General features: G+C 46.6%; 2 protein-coding genes across 2 annotated transcripts in view; one reads left to right on the top strand and one right to left on the bottom strand.

Annotated features, from left to right (window-relative positions):
- Nucleotides 1–22,365, top strand: part of KCNIP1 (potassium voltage-gated channel interacting protein 1) — a 339,153-nt gene that overhangs the window by 12,685 nt on the left and 304,103 nt on the right. The gene's annotated exons all lie outside the window — the stretch shown is intronic.
- KCNMB1 (potassium calcium-activated channel subfamily M regulatory beta subunit 1) lies at nt 8,045–17,166 on the bottom strand. The gene is made up of 4 exons (XM_072824195.1): nt 16,766–17,166; nt 14,437–14,594; nt 13,236–13,407; nt 8,045–9,087 (listed from the first exon to the last, which is right to left on the bottom strand). The coding sequence occupies exons 2-4, from the start codon at nt 14,568–14,570 to the stop codon at nt 8,818–8,820; spliced, it is 576 nt and encodes a 191-aa protein (XP_072680296.1). The 5' UTR covers nt 14,571–14,594; nt 16,766–17,166; the 3' UTR covers nt 8,045–8,817.

Genomic DNA, 22,365 nt, shown 5'->3' with positions numbered 1-22,365 from the left:
CTGTCTCTCCATTCTCAGAGCTGTTCCTGAAGTCCACACCCTCACCATGTCTCAGTGGCTTTGCTGCAGCAGCCTGCAGCCTGCACTTCCTCCCATATCTCCCTCTCCCATTCCCTCTACACCACGGGCCAGGCAAAGAGAAATCCATCCAGTCCTTCAACCCAGGATCCCACTTCTAGAATCTGTTCTAAAAGGTGACCAGAGATGTGCACAGAGACTGTGACCCAGGGGTGTTCATCATGGTATCGCACCATAGCAGTGAACAGTCAGGGACAAGCAAAGCTTTAGTCAAAAAAGAGTGGGTTAAAATCACTTAGGCTCAGCTATCTGCTGGAATAATGTTACATCTCTGAAAAATGATTTTGAGGACCACTTAAAAACAAGCAGAAATGCTTTTAACGTAATATTAGGTAAAAAAAAAAGAAATCAAAATACAAAACTGTATGTACAATAAAGTTCCAATCTGTGAAAAGATATGTGTACAGAGGGACGCCTGGGTGGCTCAGTGGTTGAGCGTCTGTCTTTGGCTCAGGGCGTGATCCTGGGATCCCAGGATGGAGTCTTGCATTAGGCTCCCCATAAGGAGCCTGCTTCTCCCTCTGCCTATATCTCTGCCTCTCTCTCTCTCTCTCATGAATAAATAAATACAATCTTTATAAAAAATGTGTACAGAAAAGTGAAATAGAAAATAAATAAACTGAAGTAGTAGCATGGGTTTCAGTTGGACTTAAGGGTGATTTTTTAAAGTTCTTGACACTTATCTGTATCATCTACACTACACTGCCTTCAACAAGCATGTATATTTAATCAGTCCATAAAGAAATCATTTGCTGAAATACATCTGCAGGTTTTTACTTCTTCTCAAGAACTTCAGTGACAGCCATGCTTTCCTTATCATGATACCACAGACTCCCACATGCTAGAGCATGCCCTGAACCTACCAACCTGGGTCCCACAGCTCATGGCCTCAGCCCACATGCTGCTCGTGGCTCCCTGCCTCCATCTGCGTTCTCCCTCAGCCAGACTGGTCCCCACGTGGTTTCCAAACCAGACTTGTGTTTTATGTCCCTGAATATAACTCTCCAATGATTCGGAAAAAGAAATACACACACACACACACACACACACATACACACACACACACATACAAAGAAACAAAGAGGAGGAATGCAAATATGGCAAAATATTGACAACAGTTTGTGAACAAAGTACATCTCCTAGTACTCATTTTGTAATGCTTTATATAGTTGGAAATTTTTTAAATTAAAACTGGTTAAGGGCACCTGGGTGGCTCAGTCCGTTAAGCATCTGCCTTTGGCTCAGGTCATGATCCCAGGGTTCTGAGATGGAGCCCCACATCAGGCTCCCTTCTCAGTGGGAAGCCTGCTTCTCCCTCTCTCTCTGGCCCTCCCCTCAGTTGTTCTCTCTCTCTCTCTCTCAAATGAATAAATAAAATCTTTAAAAATAAATAAATAAATAAATAAATAAATAAATAAGAAATAAAGGAGCAGTATAATGTCATGCTTAAAGATATAGGCTGTGCTATGAAATAAGCTGAGTTTAAATCCCAGTTCTACTGATAGGGCAGCAGTGACCTAAAACAAGTTACTTGCTTTCTAGGTCTCAGTTTCTTTGTAGGTAAAACGAGGATAATGAAAATCATAGTGTATTTCTATCCTACAGATGCCTGGAGGATGGGATAAATGTGTTCAAAGGGCTTAGTGAAGAGTCCGGCAGACCCTTGAGCATTGTGAACTATTAGTACCAATGTTAAATATAGAAACTGAATGGTGATGTTATCCATGATGCCTTCTACCTCCCAAAGCAACTCAACCCTTGGGTAACTAAGGGAAGTGTTATGGCTCAGAAATCTTTTGCTTATGTGATTCTCTTCCTGCCTCTGGCCAGGAGCAGCCAAAACACAGTACGGTTCCCACTGGCATCCATTCCTCCAAATCTTGCCACAGCATCTGGCACAAAGGAGGCAGCCAGTAAGTGCACAGAACCCCAAATAAGAAACTTGAAGGGCTCAGGTTGCACGTTAAAGAAAGTTCTCTTCATCAGATACAAGCTTGTCATTTTGCTGATGCAGCCAGTCTATTCCCATGGGCTTCCTGGAGATGAGGCATCACCTTGATAATTTAGCTGTGGATATAGGCGTCCTGCAGTTGGCATGGAAATGCAATTTAATTTCCAATTAAGCCTGATTTCTGGGCCAAGGTATCTGCATGGCTCGCAATTGGAAGATTATTCCAGGCAGATCTATTGTTGTCAGTGTTGATGGTTCTCCCAAGAAGTGGACTTTCATGGTCACTGGTTCATTGGCCCTTGGATGGTTCAGCAGGGTGGGGATGTGGCCCTTGTGTGCAGGCACTGCGTTTCCATGGGAACTAAGTTTATGTGAGTAGATTAAAGAAAGTTCAATGCAGAGGAAGGCAGTCTGTTTGTGGACAAAAATTTTAAGACGGAATACAGCTAGAAATGGACTGAGAGGGGCAGAGAGGCAAGGTGGTCCCCAGCGCCACTCATGAGAACAGAAAGTGAGAAGTTAGTAGTAAGGAAAGGGGAGCAGTAGGAAGCTCTATGGGTTCAAACAGAGAAGAATTTATAAAACGAACGGTGTTAGGTTTGTTTTCCAATTGAGGAAGGGGAGACTGGAGGACATTAAATAAACTGCCTGAGGTCCCAGTTCAGCCAGATTCCACCTCTTACTTTTCTGAGCTTTCTTCCCTGCAGTTGCCCTCTCCAAAGACAAAACATGTAACTCAGAGTCATGAGAATAAGGTCACACGAAGTTGAAACTTACCTCCCAAAAATGTAAGGATAAGAAAAAAGCTTTTAGAACATGTTTGGAGAGAGAGAGACAGTGAAACCAGCTGATGGGTGAGTCTACTTGGGGAGATAATCTGATGGAGAGGCAAGCAATACCCACTTGTGTTTGGGTACTTTCCCGCCTCCCCCACAAGGAGTGAGATCTGGACTGGGAGCCATGTGCCAGGATGGCTAAGAGGCTCACGTCACGTCAGGAGCTCAGAGCGCTCTAGCTGCTCCAAATCAATGGGGTTCTGGCTTGTGGCTCAGGGAATTTCAATGGAGGGAGTATAAACCAGGGTTTAAAAACATGTGTATATAAGACATTTCCAAGAATATGACTACTTGAGTGGCCAGCAGAGTCACAGAAACATTACTTAATTGCCAAGAAGAGTCACATGGCCTGATTTTTATTAATGATAGTAAGAGAAGACTCTAAAGCTATGCATAAATAAGCATGCTGTCAACTCCTGGACAAATTCTAGAGTGGCCGAGTGGACTATTAAACCAATGGTTTAGGAATAATGGGAAAAGATAACAGGGGTTGCTGAGAGAAGCATGGGGTCCTCAAGAAAGAGTCATGTCAGACCAGCCTCTCTTCCATTCTGCTTTTTGATAGAGTGACCAGTTCAGGGACTGTTGTGGTCCTGGCCTGTCTGGTTCCCGCCCAGTGTTTGACGGGCTGTGGGCTGGGTGGTGCGTGGAATCCTGCAGATTGTAGCTGACTGCGTGGCCCGTCTGTCTTAGCAGCGCCCATGTCAGAACCTTTGCAGGCCTTTTTAGGACACCTATGTTTGGACCTCAACCTACCTCCATTCACTCTTCACAGGCATGATTCCAGGGAGGAGCCCACAGGAAGCCTGGGCTCTGTGGGAAGGTATATGGAAGCATCCAACACACTGCCACTCCTGACTGTGCTCTGCTCAGCATTTTCCATTTTTGGTACAGAGACCATGGGGCAGGAATCACAGAGCTTTGAGAGTAAGGTCTGAAGCCATGCTATCCGTGTTTGAATCCCAGCTATGCATTTGACTAACTTCCAGTCTGTGGCAAGTTAAGACCCTCCCCTGAGCCTCAATTGCCTCATTTCGGAAGTGAAGATAGCAATGATAACCTAAAGGGCATTGTTTGGGTGACATAAGCTGCACATGTAAAATCTCAACTCGTATCCTGACCTAAAAGTTCTCCATAAATATTAGCTCTACTATTAGGGATGACGTGTTCTTGTACAGGGAGGCATTTGCTAAACATATCCCCAGTGGAAGTGGCTGCCTCCTAGTACAATGAGTTGCTCGTCAAAAGGATATTAACGTAGATTGTCACTAAAGAGGAATGTTGTTGGAGGACCCAAGCACCAAATTAAAAAGTGAGGAAGCATAGATGATCTTTAAAAAAAAAAAAAAAGATTTATTTATTTTAGAGAGAGCATGAATGCTGGCAGGTAGGGTGGGCAGAGGCAGAGAGAATCTTCAAGAAAACTCCCTGCTGAGCTGAGCACAGAGCCCCAGATGCAGGGCTGGATCCCAGGGCCCCAGGATCATGACCTGAGCCAATTCCCAAGTCAGCGGCTTCACTGACTGAGCCACCAGGGCGCCCAGCACTAGATGATCTTTAAATAACTATTTACCTTCAGAGAACATGAGTTTGTATTTGAATAGGAGCAATCAACGTGGAATGAACTAGCAGGGGCTCCAGAATTGACACAAGAGGGCTCAGACACTCGCAACCATCTCACCGGGAGTGGGGAGAGAAGACATGTCTTGAAGCTGCATATACTTAGCAAGCCCCTGTGTTTAGTTTACATATATCAGAAAAGAGAGAGCTTGGTATGGGGTGATGGAGATTACTGGAGATTAAAGACTCTGCAACTGGGGTACTGGGTTCAGCTCAGGTGGTGAGCCTGGGGTTCTGGGATCAAGTCCCTCATCAGGATCCCCATGGGAAGCCTACTTCTCCTTCTGCCTATGTCTCTGCCTCTCTCTGTGTCTCTCATGAATAAATAAAAACAATCTTAAAAAACAAAAGAGTGCAACTGAGGGAGAAGGTTCAAGCCTTTGGCTAAGTCCCCAACTTTGTCCACTGGTCAGCTGGAAGTTGTTGTCTTCACATCTACATCCAGGCCTTCCCCATCTCTCAAATCCTTTAAGGAAGTTGACTGAGGATCATCTGCTTTATAGGAGTGGGAAGGGAGAGTTGTGGAAATCTAAGAAGAAACTGAACATCTTAAGTTTATCATGGATAGTTCTGACCTCATAAGCCTCCTCCCTGAGAACCGCTATACAAGTCTGAAGTGAATTTCTCGGTGTCTTTCTCATCTTGCTTCAACCTTTCTCTTTTCCCTCCATGTGAAAAGGCAGCCGCTGATGAGGTATAGGATAGCTACACTTTGTTCAAAGACCATATTCCCGAATATTTTATGTAATTAAAAATTCCCAAAATGCAATTCTAATTCTAAAGATATGACATATTTTTACGTACCAGCCTATATCGTCAATTAGCAAAGAATGAATGCAGTTTACAATCAAGCCACTCACTTTAGAAAGGAGTTTGAAAATTAGGAGAAATTTTGGATAAATTATTGATGGGGTGGGGGCTGGAGTCACTTCAATAAGTCACAAAAAGATTTTATTAATATTTTATATTGCACTATTCTGAATTTGTGTAAATTAGGCTCTTCATTGTGAAGGAGGCCCCTGATAATGGTGGGGGTGGGGGTAGGAAGAGTGGCCAGCTCCATGAAGGCAGGCACTGGGTCTGATTCATCTCTACCCTCCCCATTTCCGGCTCTGATCCCCATAACGTGGGCTGAGTTCCAGGGGAGGGACACAGGAGAGCAAGCCAGGTGCACCTCTCCAAGTGTGAGTCACTGGCCCATGAGATGAAAAGCAAAAATGGTGGAAACATGAGATGTTCATTAGCAGTGATTTATTAAGAGCTGATAAGGGCTTTTTGTTCCTAGGCAGCCATTATCCCAAAAAATTTTTTTCCTCAGTGTCTAACTTATTGTGCTGAAATGCCCATTACTTCATGTTCATCCTGCCCATGGAGTTCTGTGAGCAGGAGGCAGATGGAAGCCAGTCTCATTGACAGGAGGAGGGCATTTGTCCCAACCCAATGAAGGTCATTATCAATAATGCATAGGGCAGTGGGGGCTGGGCATTGTTCTAGAGCCACATGGCCTTTCCCCTAGCAGAGGCTGTTTGGATTTTCTGAGTTTCCATGTATTTTAGCCCCAAAAGCAGGTACATGGAAACCATGTGCTAAGAAGTCCCTTTCAGTGAGACTAATGGTGGGGGCTTTTTTTTTCTTATTATTATTTAAATTTACTCACATTTTTTAGATACTTGCAGATTCCCACAGAATTATAAGAATTAATACAGAGAGATCCCATTGTACCCTTGGCCTAGTTTCCCCCCAAAGTAATATCGTATCATTAGTACCATTACCATAGTACAAGGTCACCACTGTGGCTTTCTTAACAAATCAGGAGACTCGAGACTTCCCTGACCCCAGAAGGGAGAAACTCTGGGGAATGGTGTACTATATTCCCTTGGAAGGAATGTCCCCAAGTAAGAAACTGGAGGGTATGGGGACACATCAGGGATTCCTGGTTGGAAGTGAGAGATGCTCAAGCAGAATATAGATGCCCTCCTCTCACATCCCTGACTTGTATGAGGGCACATTGGGTTCCAGAGACACAACACTGTTCCCTACCTGGCCCCTGGGGCTTTGAGGGACTAGGGCCCCCAGCTCTTTAGACTCATTAGCTGAGTCTGCTCAAGTTACTATGGTTGATAGTCTGATCTGGAATCACACAGCCCAGAGCTTGATTCCCAGCTCATCACCTGCTATATGAATGACCTTGGCCAGTGACCTCTTAGAGCTTCAGTTTTTCATAATATCATATAGCACTTACCATGTATCAGTTACTATTCTAGGAAGCTTATAGAATAACCAATATGATACCAGCACTTAAAGGGAAATATTATTAGTTCCTATTTTGCAGATGAGGAAATTGAGGCAGAGAGGTTATTTGCCCAAAGCCATCCAGCTAGTGAATGAATGGGAAGGTTGGGTATTTGAAGCCACATTTAAGTTGACATACATAACCACTGTCCTGAATTGCTTTTCCTCCTCTCTGAGGTAGACTCAATAGTATCTAACTGAGTTTCTACAAGGCAAACTGCTTAGCACAGTGCCTGGCATGTAATACATTAAGCACCAATAAATGCTAGTTAACATTATCACTGGTATAATTGCTTCTGGAAGTTTCTGAGTATTCAATTACTTCCATTCTGGCCACCTACCATGTGTCAAATCTCTATTTGGCCCTCCCAACTACCCAATAGGAGGAGTCCTTTTTTATATAGATGAAAAAATTGAGAACCAGAGAGATGAAATCTAGCAGAGGCAGAGACAGATTCATATCCAGGGGCTGCGGCTGGAATCACAGCTCCTGAAGGAACTTCAGAGACATCAGCCTAACTTCACATCTAGCTCAGGACTTGCCCTGTCAAGCAGTCATTTATTTATTCTGAGAAGCCCAATGACAGGGCACTGGTTCTCTACACGAGTGGTTGTCATGCTTGAGGGCACTCAGAAGCCACTGAAGCCAGTGTCAAACCACAGAGTGCTGTCCCCGTCCCCTGTCTGCCACCTCGTCTCACCCCATCACATCCCCTTGAGGCTTCTGACTAGGAAAGGCTGGAGAGAATGTGCATTTCTCCCAAGGCCCCACAGAATGCTTATGTCACAGCACCAGGGACCATACTTTGAGAACCACTGTTCTAGGAAAACTTCTTGGAGTAGTAATAATAGAGATGATGGCATGCCACACTTATGCCCTTTTCAAGTGTGAGACACGCTTCCCTTGCAGGGCCAGTGCCATACACTTACCTGCATTATAAATTATAAATCCCCATCTATGTGGTTACCTTCCTTCCACAGAGAGTTCTTAAAATTTGTATGTTCTCAAAAGTCTGCCTCTGATTGGAGCCCAGCCCCTTCCCAGTACACTTCCTCCTGCTTGGTGACGTGAGGTTCACTCCTCCAAATCCTTCCAAGATAATATCTGTCACTGCTTTTCTGATTAAAAACAATAAAACCACATCTTCCAACTGCTGAAAATTTAGAAAAGTACCAAAAATAAAAAGAGGGATGAAAAAGTAAATTAAAATTAGCCACCATCTGAATTCCCAATCCCACTGTTAATATTTCAATATACTTTAGTATATTTTCTTATAGCCTCCTGTGATACATATTTTTATTGACATATTTTATGTCAATTGTACATATAACATTACATTAGTTCCAGGTATACAACATAATAATTCGATATTTGTATATATTGCAAAATGATCACAGTAAATCTACTTAACATCTGTCACCATACATAGTTACAATGTTTTTTTTTCTGATGAGAACTTTCAAGATTTACTCTCTTAGCAACTTTCAGATATGCAGTATGGTATTGTTAATTACAGTCACCATGTATAACTGGAAGTTTGTAACTATATTTGTTCATATTGGAATAAAAATGTATATAGCACCTAGTGTCCTAAAAGTAAATTCTGAATGTTCTCTATACATGGGAGCTGCTGTTATTCTCATTATGGAATTCAAAGAAGAAAGTAAGGTTTGCCAAGGATGGCAAAGGTAGGCTTTTGGGCCAACCATGAGAACACAGGCACAGAGATAAGCATCATTGTTATCTGGGGGCTGGTGGGTGGCACAGTAGGGTTTCAGTTAGTTGAGTGGGGACAGGTAATGGAAAGCTGTTACCAGCTGGCCTTGGGCTCTCTGAAGCCCCAGGGACTCATTGTACATTCTTACCCGAGAATGACTTATCAGAGGCATTTCCCAAAGCCCAACCATGTAGCAGAAGTTGTTATGGATCCTAGTGGAACAGTGCGAAAGCAGGGGGAGGAGGCGGGGATACGTAAGTAGGGAGCAGCCAGGGGACCCCCTGCAGCTTTGCGGTGAGGCAGCTTTGGGGTGTGGATAGGTCTACTTCTGAGCTGCCAGGATGGAAAGGGACTGGTTTATCTTGACCATGGCGATGATGAGGAGACCTCCGGTCAGCAGGAAGGTGGGCCAGAAGAGAGAGAAGAGGAGGGTCTGAGGCCCATAGAGGCGCCGATACAGGACAGTGGTCTCGTTCTCCCGGGTTGTTGAGAAGCAGTAGAAAATCTGTTGCTCGTGGAATTTGGCTTTGACCTTCTCCACATCGGCCCGGGCCACTTGGTAGTTCTCCAGGCTGCCTGGGATATAGGAGCACTGCAAGGGGGTGGGGAGGGAAGCAAGAGCACCCATGAAGTTGGAAATCCCTGTTTCTTTGGGAGACATGAGGGGCCAGCATGAAGTAAAGAAAAGTGTTGGCTTTGGAATCGGGGCCCCCAGTGGGAATGAATTTGCCGAAAGCTTGGCAGGCTGTGCACTGCATGGTTCTAGAGAAGCCTTCACAGTGTTGTTGGTGAGGGTGGGGGTCCAGGAGCTGCTCAGGGTACCCACTGCACACCCAGAGCCAGGGGCCCAGCTGCAGCTCTGGCTCTGCTTCCATTGGCTGTAGAACCTGAGGCACATTGCTTACCTTTCTCAGCCTTGATATCTCAGCTCTTAAATGGGTTCATAGCAGTATCTCTTTCAAAGATTGTAATTAAAGAGGGACTTCAAGCTTATCTAACCAATGAGTGACACAGACTGAGTGGGCTCTGTATTCAGGCTTGGGACAGAGGTCATACACTCAATTCCCCACAGGGCTCATGCACGTAAATGTCCACATGTGAAGTGGGTGAGGGAAGAAGATGACAAATGCCAGCTGACACTTGCCTTGCACCAGAGAGGACTGTCAGGGAGTGGTGGCGCCTGATGAAATGGAGAAAGCCAGAAGCATCCAGACTGGCAATGATCATGCCATCTGTATGACGGATGCCAGGCGATCCAGGAGACCTACTGTAGCCAGGCCTCTGACATTTCAAGAAAAGCCAGAAAGCCAAATTTTAATGTGAACTCTCACAATTTTAAAATGTTGGCAAAAATTTAAATTGAAAACCCTTTGAGGGTTTGTGTGAGCCAAACAAAAGATCATTGGCAAGCCAGTAATTGACACTGGGATCCAAAAGTAAGAGAGAACACATTGGAAAGAGCTTGTACAGGCAGAGCATAGTATACACTTAATTCTGACACTGATTGTTGTGGCTAGGAGCCCCTGGCTTGGTCAGATGAGATCCAGCTGGAAAGCTCTGCAAAGAAGGCACAAAGTAGAAATGCTGGTTTTATCTCTGCTCTGTGCTGGGAGGTCTGAATGTTGTTTACGTGAGGCTCTGGGAGATGTTCTGCAAGGTGGTTTCCCCACAGCACCTGCAGCAGACTCCCTGGAGAGCTGACCATAGCACAAGTTCCTATTCACTCTGAATTGCTGAGGGTGGGGCCCCGCAAACAAGTGACTCCTTCACGCACAATAGTTTGAGACCGCTGGCCTGGTAGTCATGTCTGAGATCAAAACATGTAGTGTTGATCCAGCTTCTCCCCAGGCCTTGGCTACTCCCTGGGTTTGAATGAGACCCTGGCCCCAAAGCTGCCTGCCCTGATAGCACTCAGCCAGCAGTAAAGAAAATGGTTGCATCATGGCTCTGACAGTCTGGGAAGTGGGGAAGCTGTGTCCAGAGCAGGTTTCCAGCCTGCCAGGGAGCAGCTGAGGTGCGGGAAACCTGCCTCCAAGGAATCTGACATTCAAAGTCATTGGATACTGCAGGGTCCCAGTAGCAGCTGAATTCAGAATTCTGAGCTGAGAGGACCTAGACCATCTCCCCAATGCCTCTGACTCTGGCTCTGGGTAACCCAGCTCATTGAGCAAAGGTGTGGCTGTAGAGCCAGACAGACCTGCATTCAGCCACCAGTTCTAAGTTATGTGACCTTGGTGAATGCCACAACCTCTCTGAGTCCTGTAAAATAGGTTTGTGAGGGTAGCTGCCTGGATGAATTGTCATGGAGACAGGACTGGAGGGTGTGCTGCAGAAACTGACCCAGGGAGAGGCTGGCGACCTCAGGTCAGGCAAGCCAGTCTGCTCCCAAGCCCTAGCACACCAGTGATCGCTCCTGCTTGTCTTTGGAAATTTGTGTCTTGCTCCTCGGGATAAATCAACAGCCACTAGATGTCAAAGAAGAAGCAGGAGTCCTGGTAGAAGCTGATGTAGGGAACTTGGGAGGCTCTACCTCCATCTGGTGGCACTGAGTCACTTGCCTTGCACTCTCCAGACCCACTTCTCAGTGACGCCCCAACACTGTCAGTAATCCCACTGCACGCCCTCGCCCTTGGCACCCTGCCCTCCCCATCCCATCAGCTACCAAACGCTCACCAACAGCACCCATCCCTACCACAGGCTCAATCTCCACCCCTACTGTTGGCCATGGCCTCAGCCTCTCTGCCCAACCACTGAACTTTCCACTCCTCTGTACCACCCTGATCATGCATCTAGGACCACAGACCCTTTAAACACTCCTGGTCACTCATAGAAATAATTCTAAACCTCAGAATCACCTGGAGACTCCAGAGATTCTGCATCAGTTGGTCTGGTGTAGAAACCCAGTTTGGGTAAGTGCCCAGGTGGTTCCAATGCACAGCCAGAGCTGAGCAGTGCCAGCTTGCCCAATCACATTTTAATTCCATAATTCAGTGGTCCTTGGCAGAGATGACAGGCACACAGCCTGTACGGTGCCAGAATATTATTAGCATTTGCCTTCTCTACGGTCTACTTGAATTTAAATTCTTGGGAACCAGTAGAACCTTCCCCTGGGAAATGCTACGGGAAATGGAGGATCAGTTAGGAGCCGCTTATGACTCTGCTCCCTGCTAAAATCTGCACCATGAGCATTAATCGGAGTGAACTTGTTCCAGATAAAGCTCTGGCCTTCTGAAACAAATGCAAAGGAACTTCGTGTGTTCCGAGCCCAGGTTGGTGAGAGACCCGTCCTGATAGATCAGAGAGACCTGACTGCCTTGGCATTCACTCTTACTATTTTTGGTATTGAGGAAGATCACCTCCCCTCTCATAAGGTTGAATCAGTGTGTTTTTTGGTAAAACGGTGATTATAGATAAGCTTAGCCCTTCTCCCAATTCTCTTCCTTATGTTGGACTTTTAAAGCTTAAAAAAAAACCCCAACTGGATATAAATGCCTAACCCCATGTTTTGTGGGATGGCTTCTTCCACCTGCTTCCTTAATCGTGCTATGTGGTGTCTTGCACTGGAATTCAACACACGTTTCTCCTTTCCTACTGCGTTGTATCTGCTGTCTCACTCAGATATCCTTAAAGACTATCTTTTTAGCAAAATAAATAAATCAGTAAAGTGTTTTCTATATTAATTTCTTTAAATATGGGACTAATTATTATCCATAACTTGTACCATTCTTCATTAAAGTTTTGCTTCTCTCAAAAAACAAGCAGCAACTTACTACAAACAAAAAGCGTTCTGATTCCATAATTGGGTCTTGTGGAATGCACCTCTGCAGCCTCTCCCTGCCCCACCGCACCCTGTCTCCTTCCAGTCCCGTCTCTTCTAGGCCCTTCCTCCCACCATGCCATGGTCTATGCCCTCCCCTCACCATGCATGCTGCCCTCACGTGTCTGTGTATCTAACATCTGCTTGATTTTTAAAGTCTAACCCAAATGCGTTTCTGATACCCTCACCTCACTGTTGGCTGGAAAAAGTTACTGCCACCTTTAACCCCATACTTTTCTCTGTTCCTCTCCATGGCACCAATCCCTCCCCACTACATACTATTTCCCAGATGAGCTCTCTCCTCCTGAGTCCAGAGCTCCTAACACAGGAAGTGCTCGATGACTACCAGATAAGTGAGTGAATCATTAAATGGATATGGCCAACTTGTATTTTCTATATGAAAGGATAGGATGGGGGGTTGGGGTGTGTGTGGGGAAAGGCAATGATGGGAAAATCTCCCGGGCGTTGATTGGCCTCCAGAGATTGCTTCAGCCCTGGGCCTCTGGTTTCACCGGGGTACAGGGGGTGTCTCAGGTGTTCTCCTCCAAGGCTCAGCTCTGGGTCTGGCCTCTCATTTGACTTGCTTTATAGAAATGCCTTCTATCCACCTGACATGGAGCTCAGCACACCACACAGCCTCTGATTTCATAACAGCATTTCAGCAAAGGTGGTACCTGCGACTTAGAAGGGCTCAGTGGCCTGGCCATACAGCAATTAGTGGCAGGATGGGGATTCAAACCCAGGTCTGTCTGACTCCGAACCAGAAGAGCTAAGTCTAGCTGGACCTCCATGTCAAGTAAGCTCAGCTTTCCTAGCCTTTACTCTCCAGAGCAGGGATGGGGATTCCTTAGGAAGAGGCCCCCACACCTGCCAGGGGCAAGGGGACACGTGCCCAGCTGCCCCCCCCCCCCCACCATCAGTACCTGCTGGTTCCGGTCCCGAGTGTCCTCTGTGTGGTACAGCACAGCCCACCGGCCCACAGCTGACACGTTAACCCACAGGCACGGGTACTGGGGCACCTTCTTGCCCTCCAGCTCCTCTTGCTCCCTGATGTTGGTCTCAATCAGATGGCACGTGGATTTCTGCGTCCACACACTGGGGAGACCATGCACACACGTACGTATCTCAGAACATGGGCTCCAGGCTTGAACCCCTTTAGAGAGACCTAGGGCTGGGACCCTCGTCTTGTCGTAAGCATCCAGCACTAAAGGAGTGTGAATGCAGAGTTGCCCAACCCATGGCAAGAACCATAGAATCAGAATATCAGTGCTCGTTTGCCTCTTAGATATCACCCCTTGGGTAAGATTCCAACCTGGAATCACTCCAGGGTTATAAAAAGTGAGGAGGAAGCAGGCCCAGAAGAGACTAACAGGCTCATCAACACATCAGAGAATCAACTGTGACTCATCTCCCGTTTATCAGGCAGGACACACATCACCAGATGGAGGGGTTGCCAGCAGCTGGAACATGCCCAGAGGCGAGGGTCAGAGACTTAGCCTCAAAAAACAGGATGAGAGAACTGAGCATGTTTATTCCAAACAGAGAATGGGTCAGGAACTTCACAGATTTCCTTTTAAAAGCTCAAGTGGTTGACATGTTAGGGAGCAAGGAACATTCTCTGAGATTCCAGAGCAGAGCTCCACAGGAGCAGGTTTTGGTTCATTGTAGACATTTCCTACTTACAGAAAAAACCCAAAATGAAATATGCACAGTGACGTACTGAGCTCCCCATCGCTGGAGACATTCAACAGGAGGCTAGACACCCACCTGACCAGGAGGTTTCAGAGGGGGAGTCAAGCAGTGCAGACAAACTATGAAAATCTAAAACCTCTGATTTCTCCTGGGATCAAACTCACACTGGGATGTTTGCTCTGATCCTTCTTTGTTTCTTGTGAGAAGGGCCTCCTTTATCTGCTATCCCCAAGTCCCAGAACCCCCGATGATCAGAGTCCAGCCAGCCCTACCCTCCCTGCACTTGAACCCTTCACCCTAAGAATGATTGTCCAGACCTTCCTGCCTGGTATGAAGTCAAGGGGAGGGGTATGAAGAAGACTGGGGTCCCTGGCAGACCAGAGCCTTAGGAGAGGGGCTGGAGGATGGGAGCAGGCCAGGAGAGTGTCCTACCTTTTCTGGTAGAGGGGCAGCATGGTCGTGCCCAGGATATAGTAGGCAATGACCGCACACATCACCATGGCCACACCCAGGCAAAGGGCTCGAGTCTCTCCCCGCTTTTGGGCCATCACCAGCTTCTTGCCCATGTCCACGGCAGGCAGTGGTCATTTCTAGAGCCATAGAGGCAAACAGATATGAGATCAGCCCAGGCAACAAGTAATCCACAGAAGGGGGGACAGGTAAAAAGGGAGAGTGCTCAGTGATCAACATCACCTCTAGTTCTGTATAGAGTTTTGTAACTTCACAGGGCTCTTTGAACTCACGCAAACCTCCCATTAACTCTGAGAGGCAAGTGTTATCATCTCCATTCTACAGTTGAAGGATCTGTGGCTCAGAGAGGTAGAGTGACTTGTCCAAGGTCACACGATGTGAGATAGGTTCAGTAATGGCCCCCAAGAGGTCCATCCTCTCAGCCCTGGGATCTGTGAGTGGTACTTCACGTGGCAAAGACTTTAAGTTAAGGATCCTGAGATAGAGAGATTATCCTGGACTATCCATGTAGACCCTAAATGTAATCATAGAGGTCCTTACAAGAATGAGGCAAAGGGAGATTAGACACAGAAGAGAAAAAGGCGATATGACAGGGAAGAGAGATTGGAACATTGTAGTCACATGCCAGGAAGTATGAGCAGCCACCAGATGCCAGAGGGGACAAGGAACAACAGATTGTCCCCTCAGCCTCTGGATGGAGTGGGCCCTGCAGACACCTTGATTTCAGCCCTACCAACACCTCACTGGCTTCCGGAACTATGTGAGAGATTTCCGTTATTTGCAGCCACCAAGTTTGCGGTGAAGCATTATGGCAGCAACAGAAAAGTAATACAGGAAATAGATGAATACAGTGGGCAGCAGGGGTGGGACATCTGAGCATTTTTTTCTAGGACACTCATCTTAGAAAAACCTGTAACATTTCACAGTTTGTGAACACAATCCCAAGCAAGCCTGGCTGAGTTGGGGGCAGCAAACAGAAAAGGGGTAGCAGGGCCCACTCAGTGCCCCAAATAAAACCACTTCTTTCCTGGAGATGGGGTGTACCTGAGGAGCTGCCCTTGGCGTGTGCCCTACCTTCCAGGCTACTCAGTTGTCTCAGGGGCATTAACTCCTCTGCTGCGAAACATCTTGTGTCCTCCTGGCCCTGGGCACTCCGGACACTGGGAAGTCAGGGGTGCTGTGTGACCAGATCTGGGAACTCAGGAGGAGAGGAGTTGAGAGGCTCCCCTGTCACAGGGAAGTCTGAAACCTGCCGCTTGCTCAGATCCCACCTGTCTACAACGCTCTGGTGAGATTGTGTACACCGAGTGAGTAGGTTTGCAGAGTCATGATCAATGCTCCAAAGACCACTCAGGAATGGGGTGAGGATATGGGTATGTGTATGGGTATGGGTATACGATTTGACAACCATAGTGAGAACCTTCAGACGGGACGAAGGGTAGGCACTGCTGATGGCCTAGAAAGGAAGAAATGGATTGTGGCTCTAATAGGGGGGATTTCAGTTAAACTCCAAGAAGAATTTCTCACTTTTTTGAGTTGCTAAATACCTCTGGACTTTTTGGCTAATCTTCCATCTAGAAAAGTCACTCAATGTCTGGGGTGAATTTTGGAAAGATGGGAAAAATTAAAAGAAGATAGGACCTAGCATTTTGGTTGGCATTCTTGTCCTTAGGAGGACAGGGCACAGAGTACAGTGTTCAAGCGTTTGGTGGAGTGTGGGGCAGGGATTCTGAAGTCAGTGGATCTGGGATCAAATCCTGACTTTGCCACTTAGCAACCATGTGGCTGTAAAAGGAGAATAATAGTACCTGCTTCAGACAGTTCCTACAAAGACCAAGTGGCATACCAAATATCACATATTGATCCCAGTGTCTGACCCAACACAAGCTCTCAATAAATATTAGCTGTTACTCTTAACAAAGGGAATCCTGAAGGCTTGGAGCAGAAGTCCCCAGGGCTCTTGCTGAGCCAAGTTTTGTCCCACTCCTCCCCTGGGGACAAGTGCCAGGACTGGTGCTGCTCTCCAGGCTGCTGCCCTCTGGCTGCTCTGGAACCTGGGACCTGAGTGCTAGGAGTGACCCAGCCATGGAGCAGGCCACCAGAATGGGCACAAACACCAGCAGTGCTAGTCTTGGGTGACACCACTGTCAGCCCCCCTGGAGCCCAGAATCCTGATGGACTTCCCTTAAGGAAGCAAGTTCCCACTGCCAGCCTCTCTCCCCCAAGACCTCCCCTCTAGCCCCAGTGTTTGGAGAAACCACTCCCCGAGTGCTCTGGACGCAGTACTCACAGTTTCTGCTGCCCTGGAGTCTTCAGCAGGCGGATACTTTCTGCCTGGCCCCCAGCCCCCACCCCAAAAGAGGCTGTCTGAGCTGCAGCAGCAAGCTTGGGCTCCCAGCCCATCTCTGGGAAAGCGGCCTTTGGTCCCCATCTGGGACGAGCCTCCATGCCCAAACATGGTCAAGTCTGAGCACACAGCCCCAGGACACAAACTCCAGAGAGCCGGGACCAAGCCCAGGAGAAGAGGGCAGCTGTTACCCAGGCCTCCACACCTGTAATTTTCAGGGTCTGTAGGAAACAGATCTTGAACAAAAAAAAGACAGCAAAACTGAGAAACCGGGAAAGACCATCCTGGTACATTTAGAGACTTTTCTTCGTCATTCACTCTCTCTGGGCTGGCAGAGAAGCCAGGAATAGGAAATGATTTTCCTTTCGTTGACACAAAGGAGGGAGGAGGAGTTAGAGCTCCAAGGGGTTGGGCTTATCAGCTACTAGGGGGCTGACATATCCCCATAGAAGCATCCAAACCCTCCTGAACCTTTGGCACTTACATACTGTGTGAACCTGGGCAGGTCACAGCTACTTATCTGAGCCTCAATTTTCTCAACTATGTTATTAGGACTTTTTTTTTTAAACTAACTTGTTTAGGGTTATGATGAGTGTTAGGGATAATAGAGATTTGAGGCAGAGGAAGAGGAACCCACCTTTTAAAGCTCAGCCAAGCAGAAGCTAAAAGCAGTGAGAGCTCCACGGCAGTTCCAGCCAGCCAGGTCCAGGGACAGCTTGCTCAGCTAGTGGCCTCCTTGAGACAGTCAAAGGACAGTTTGGGGTCATGGGAAGGGGTTTGTTCCTCTCAATATGACAAGTGAACAGCAAAGAGGTCTTTTAAGGCCTGAGACCTCACAGGTAGATTGACAACGAGAGACACAGGGCCTGGAATGAATCCCTGGAGAAATGATTTTTCAAGATGGTCCTCGGCCCATCTAGGGGCCAGAATAGTCCTTCTGGGGCCCAAGAATTAATGCAAAAATGCCAGTCCTTCCTCCTGCTCCCGTGGGGGAGACATACACAGTACATTCAACTAAGCCACTCTTAAGTATGATCAAAGCGTGCATAATTGACTGAATGAGTTATTAAGGGTTACACATTTGGAATTTATAAGCAAATACCAGCATTCTTCACAAGGTACTTTTCCCCTCAGAAGATAGAAACAAGCAAGGAAGGGGGACCGTGAGCTCTCATCATGGAAGCCCCCTTCAAAATGCTGGGACAAGCTCTGTTCTCTAGATGATGTGGAGAAATCTCTTGTCCCCAGCTGGCTGTGGAGCTGTAGGTGAGGGGCAAGGAGATCACAATGCTATGACCATAAAGATTAGCGCTCTGCATTAACACTGGCTGTTAGAAATCACAAAATGCTTTCCCAACTCCAAACTTCCAACGCCCTAACATAATAAGCACTGCAGGTTCATAACAATCTATTCAGGTAGAGATTTTTCTGCCCATTTTATAGACAGGGTAACTGAGGTTCAGAGAGGCTAAATAAAATGCCCAAGGTAAGTTACTTTGCATCTCTGAATCTCAGTGTCCATTTCTAGAATGGAGGTATTTATACCTAACCCCTTTTTGTGTTTGAAAAAGAAAAGATCACCTAAGCTACCTAGCCAGCAGACTGTATTTTTCAAAGATGGCCACGCCAACATGCATCCTGTCTCACATCTTACAGCGTGACATCAACACTCCTCCATCAAGAGGGGCGTCTGCATCCTTCAACCTTAGCAGAGCTCTGTAACCACCTTGCCAATAGAATGTGGTGGAAGTGACACTGTGTGATTTCCAAAGCTAAGTCATAAACAGTGCTACAGCTTTCACTGGGCGCCCTCTCAGGACACTTCCCTTAGAGCCAGCCCCCGGATTATGAGGAAGCCAAGAAGCCACATGTAGGTGTTCCAGCTGACAGCCCCAGCTGGGTTCTCAGCCAACAACCAGCATCCCCCAATGACATGTGAGTGAAGAAGCCTGCAGATGCTTCTAGCCCCAGCCATCAAGCCCCCCAGCTGAAGCCTCAGACATCATGGAGCAGAGATCAGCCCCCCACTCTGTGCACTCTCTGAATTCCCCATTCACAAAATCCATGAGCAATTAAACAGTTGTTTTATGCCGCTATATTTTGAGGGAATTTGTAATATAGTCACAGTAACTGGAATATACTGTAAGTGACTTAAAAGAGAAACTTACTGTTGCTGGTGATTGTGGTAGTATTGAACCAGTGGGGATGAGAAACCCTGAGATGACTACAGGGAGTATGATGGGGGAGCTTTAGAAGTGCTCTGTATGTTCTGACCTCAGGTTGCTCACTGCTGCACAAATGGAATAGAAGGGAGGTGTTGTAAGAGGGAATTCTCATTTCTCAAGCAACTACTATGTGCCAGGGCATGAGCTACATCCATATGTGAGAATACACACACACACACACACGCATCACATGCATATACATATATGCATGGCTTTACATTTATACATGCAAGCAGTGCACACGTGCAGTAAGTATGTACATATCTACATATACACATATGTATGCATATCAGGGATACTCATACATTTACACACATATACACATGTGTGCACATATGACACATACATGCATACACATGCACATATGCATTCACACATGCACACATGTACAGATATATGCATATGCATGTGCCCACAATGCACATACACACATGCACACACATACATGATCCATAAACCTATACACACATGGACACTTATATGCACACTATGTGCATATATACATGTGTGCACATGCACGTGTAAATGCACGTGTACACATACACACAGATGTATATGCATACACAAACATATACACATATCCATTCTTCTCAGCAGTCCTCACAAAAGGTCTTGTTTCTATGACTTGCCCAAGGTCACTCCCCTGTCACCTGATGCAACGGAGCCTAATGTGAACCTGCGCTTGCTGACTCCACAGCCCATTCCTATCCGCCCGTGACTCCCTGAGGCACAGTCTTTAAGAGAACCAGAGTTTTTTCACAAGTCAGCTTCAGCTGCTATGCAAACCCCTCTCCTCAGTCCATAGCCCTTTCTGGATGCTGCATCCACTTATTTATTTAAACCCGTTTGAATCAATATCTATTCTCTGCCACCACTTGGGATAATAAGTCCCATAAATCAAATTGGCAACCGTGTCCTGAGCCCGAGCTGAGGGTGTGTCCCCAGCCGCGTGTCGCTGGGAGCGGGTGTGAGTCGCCCTCAGTCCTCACAAGGCCATTTGCTCACAGACCCTTGAGGACCTGCCTCGCAGAGGCTCTGAATACGTCACTGTGCTATAGTGGATCCCGGTGGGAAAGGGGAGACATAGATTTTAAAAACTACAAAAAGACACAACGGAAAACTAAACTATTATATTTTCAGGGAGAGAGAGTAATAAAAGAGGAAATCAGTGAAAAATTTTTCAATGGAGTTGAGACAAAGTATAAAAACAGGACAATTAAATGTCCATATTTGAATTAAATGGCAAGACTGGACCCAATGAGGAACAGGATAGGCCTGCCCCTTCTGAGGGAAGGGAAGTCTCCCACCTTTCTCGTCTGATTCTTCCAGCCAGTGTTTTTGCTTCCCCTCATTTTTCTTACTTAGTGACAAGGTATTTTAGCCTGCTATATTGTTAACATAATTGTAAGCAGCTTGAAATCCTCTTTGAAACAAGGAAGAGCATAAATAAATAAAGAGCACTGCTCTCCATCTGTGCGGTCAGGTTGCTTTCTGATGCCTCTTCCTTACTGCAAAATCATCCACGCTCACTGTGAAAAAGTTGTACAATAGAGAAGCGCACTAAGAAGATGAGGCACAGTGATAACTGGGAGGGAATTGCTGGTCAGGGTGTGTGTGTGTCCTTCCAGATGCTCATAAAAGGATGCATGCATTCTCTCCCTCCGGAGGGCACATCCCTGTGTCCCCACCTGCTAGGGCGCTCTTCCTCTTCCCTGGGATGTGATTTTGGGATCCTCACCCCACCTCCTGTTCCCTTAGCCACTCTCCTTGCCTTCTGGGCCAGGTCAGTGCTGTGATTGCACATGCTCAGAGCACCGTGTGCAGCATCTTCAGAGCACTCACGGTCCTTGTAATGTTGCACCTATTCCCCATTCACAGGTCTCCCCACTGGAGTGTAAGCTCACTGAGACCCGGAGCAAGAACTGTTCTGATTCACTGTCACATCTCTAGATAAACAGACTCTTTGGGGTATTTGCTGTGGTTTGTGGTGTAATTTGAAAAAAAAAAAAAAACTCTTTTTTTTTTTTCAAAAAACATTCGCCATCTTAACCATTTTTAAATGTACAATTTGGGAGTGGTAATTGTTTTGATATTGTTGCGCAATAGATCTCCAGAACTTTGTCATCTTGCAAAACTGAAACTCTACACCCATTAAGCAACAACTCCCCATCTCTTCCTCCTGCTTGGCAACCACCATCTACTGTCTGTTTTTCTGAGTCTGACTACTTTAGATACCTCGTATAAATAGAATCATGCCAGAATTGCCCTTTTCTGTCAGGCTATTTCGCTCAGCATAATGTCCTCAAAGTTCATCTATGTTGTAGCATTTGACCAGGAAAAAACCTCTTGCTCCTTAATGTAATGGAATACTGTCATCATTTTGCCATACCAGGAAATATTTTTTAAAAGTTTGCACAGTACTGTTTTATATGGGTAAGCTGTAGTATATTTAATTTAAAAGGTATGGTGTTGGATATTTATGAAGGATGCTTGTTAGTTCTTGGAGCTCAGAGTCCTCCTCTGTTGCTGGGTGGACCTGTTCCATCCATCTCCACCGCACTTACACCCATCATTGTTCTGGAACTGACAGGTACGGGGGAGATTGGATCTATGAGGACACAATTTAAGCACCAGAACTTGGGGATAAAGATGACAGAGCCAAAGAAGTAGAAGATGGCAGCAGATTTCAATTTCCTAGCCTTGTCCAGGCCTGATTTGAGCCTTGGGGGAAGAGGGAGAAACAAGGCAGAGGGAATAGATGCAGGCTGATGGAGCTCTTTTCACCCCATAGTCTTTGGGACTTTGGGACTCTGGAGTGATGAGAACAAAGGGCTCACAGTGATGCTGTGGCCCTGGGCAGTAGCCCCCTAATAAGGGAATCTGCATCATGACTTTTGGCAGCTGCAGCAGAGGCAGTGGCCCGACATAGTCCTGCACCAGTCAGGGTCTTGCAAGAAGGGTAGGGCTGGTGATGTGCTGAGCAGGTTCACACCAGCTTCAAGAGAGTGCTTGTTGTTAAGTCACTGGGAGCTGCAAATCAGCCACAGGGGGAGCGAAATCTACAAACACTGCAAAGCAGGGCTTTTGCTTTTTGAAGAACCCATTTCCCAGGTTGCCACTTAAAGGGCACACTCGAATTGGGAAAATGGAGGAGGTTTTAGGAACTACTGACAATGGGGTGGATAGGGAAGCACAGGGAATGTTGTAGTGCCCTGGGAGCTAGCAACATGGGCCTGAGGGCTGAGGGAAGGGAGCTGTGTCCCACCATCAGAAAGAGAGTCTCCTTGAGAGGGGCTACCTCCAGCCTGGGACCCTCAG

Source organism: Canis lupus, chromosome 4 (assembly GCF_048164855.1).
Source record: "Canis lupus baileyi chromosome 4, mCanLup2.hap1, whole genome shotgun sequence".
Classification (NCBI taxonomy): domain Eukaryota; kingdom Metazoa; phylum Chordata; class Mammalia; order Carnivora; family Canidae; genus Canis; species Canis lupus.
Note: the sequence above shows the minus strand (reverse complement) of the source record. Positions and strands in the feature narration are given on the sequence as shown.

Bases quoted from the DNA above. Each gene is read 5' to 3' on its own strand.
- KCNMB1 (XM_072824195.1), bottom strand. From the start codon at position 14,570: ATGGGCAAGAAGCTGGTGATGGCCCAAAAGCGGGGAGAGACTCGAGCC. The intron at 13,408-14,436 runs GTAGGACACTCT...TGGTCTCCCCAG, and splicing joins CTGCCCCTCTACCAGAAAAG to TGTGTGGACGCAGAAATCCA. The intron at 9,088-13,235 runs GTACTGATGGTG...ACCCCCTTGCAG, and splicing joins CTCGGGACCGGAACCAGCAG to TGCTCCTATATCCCAGGCAG.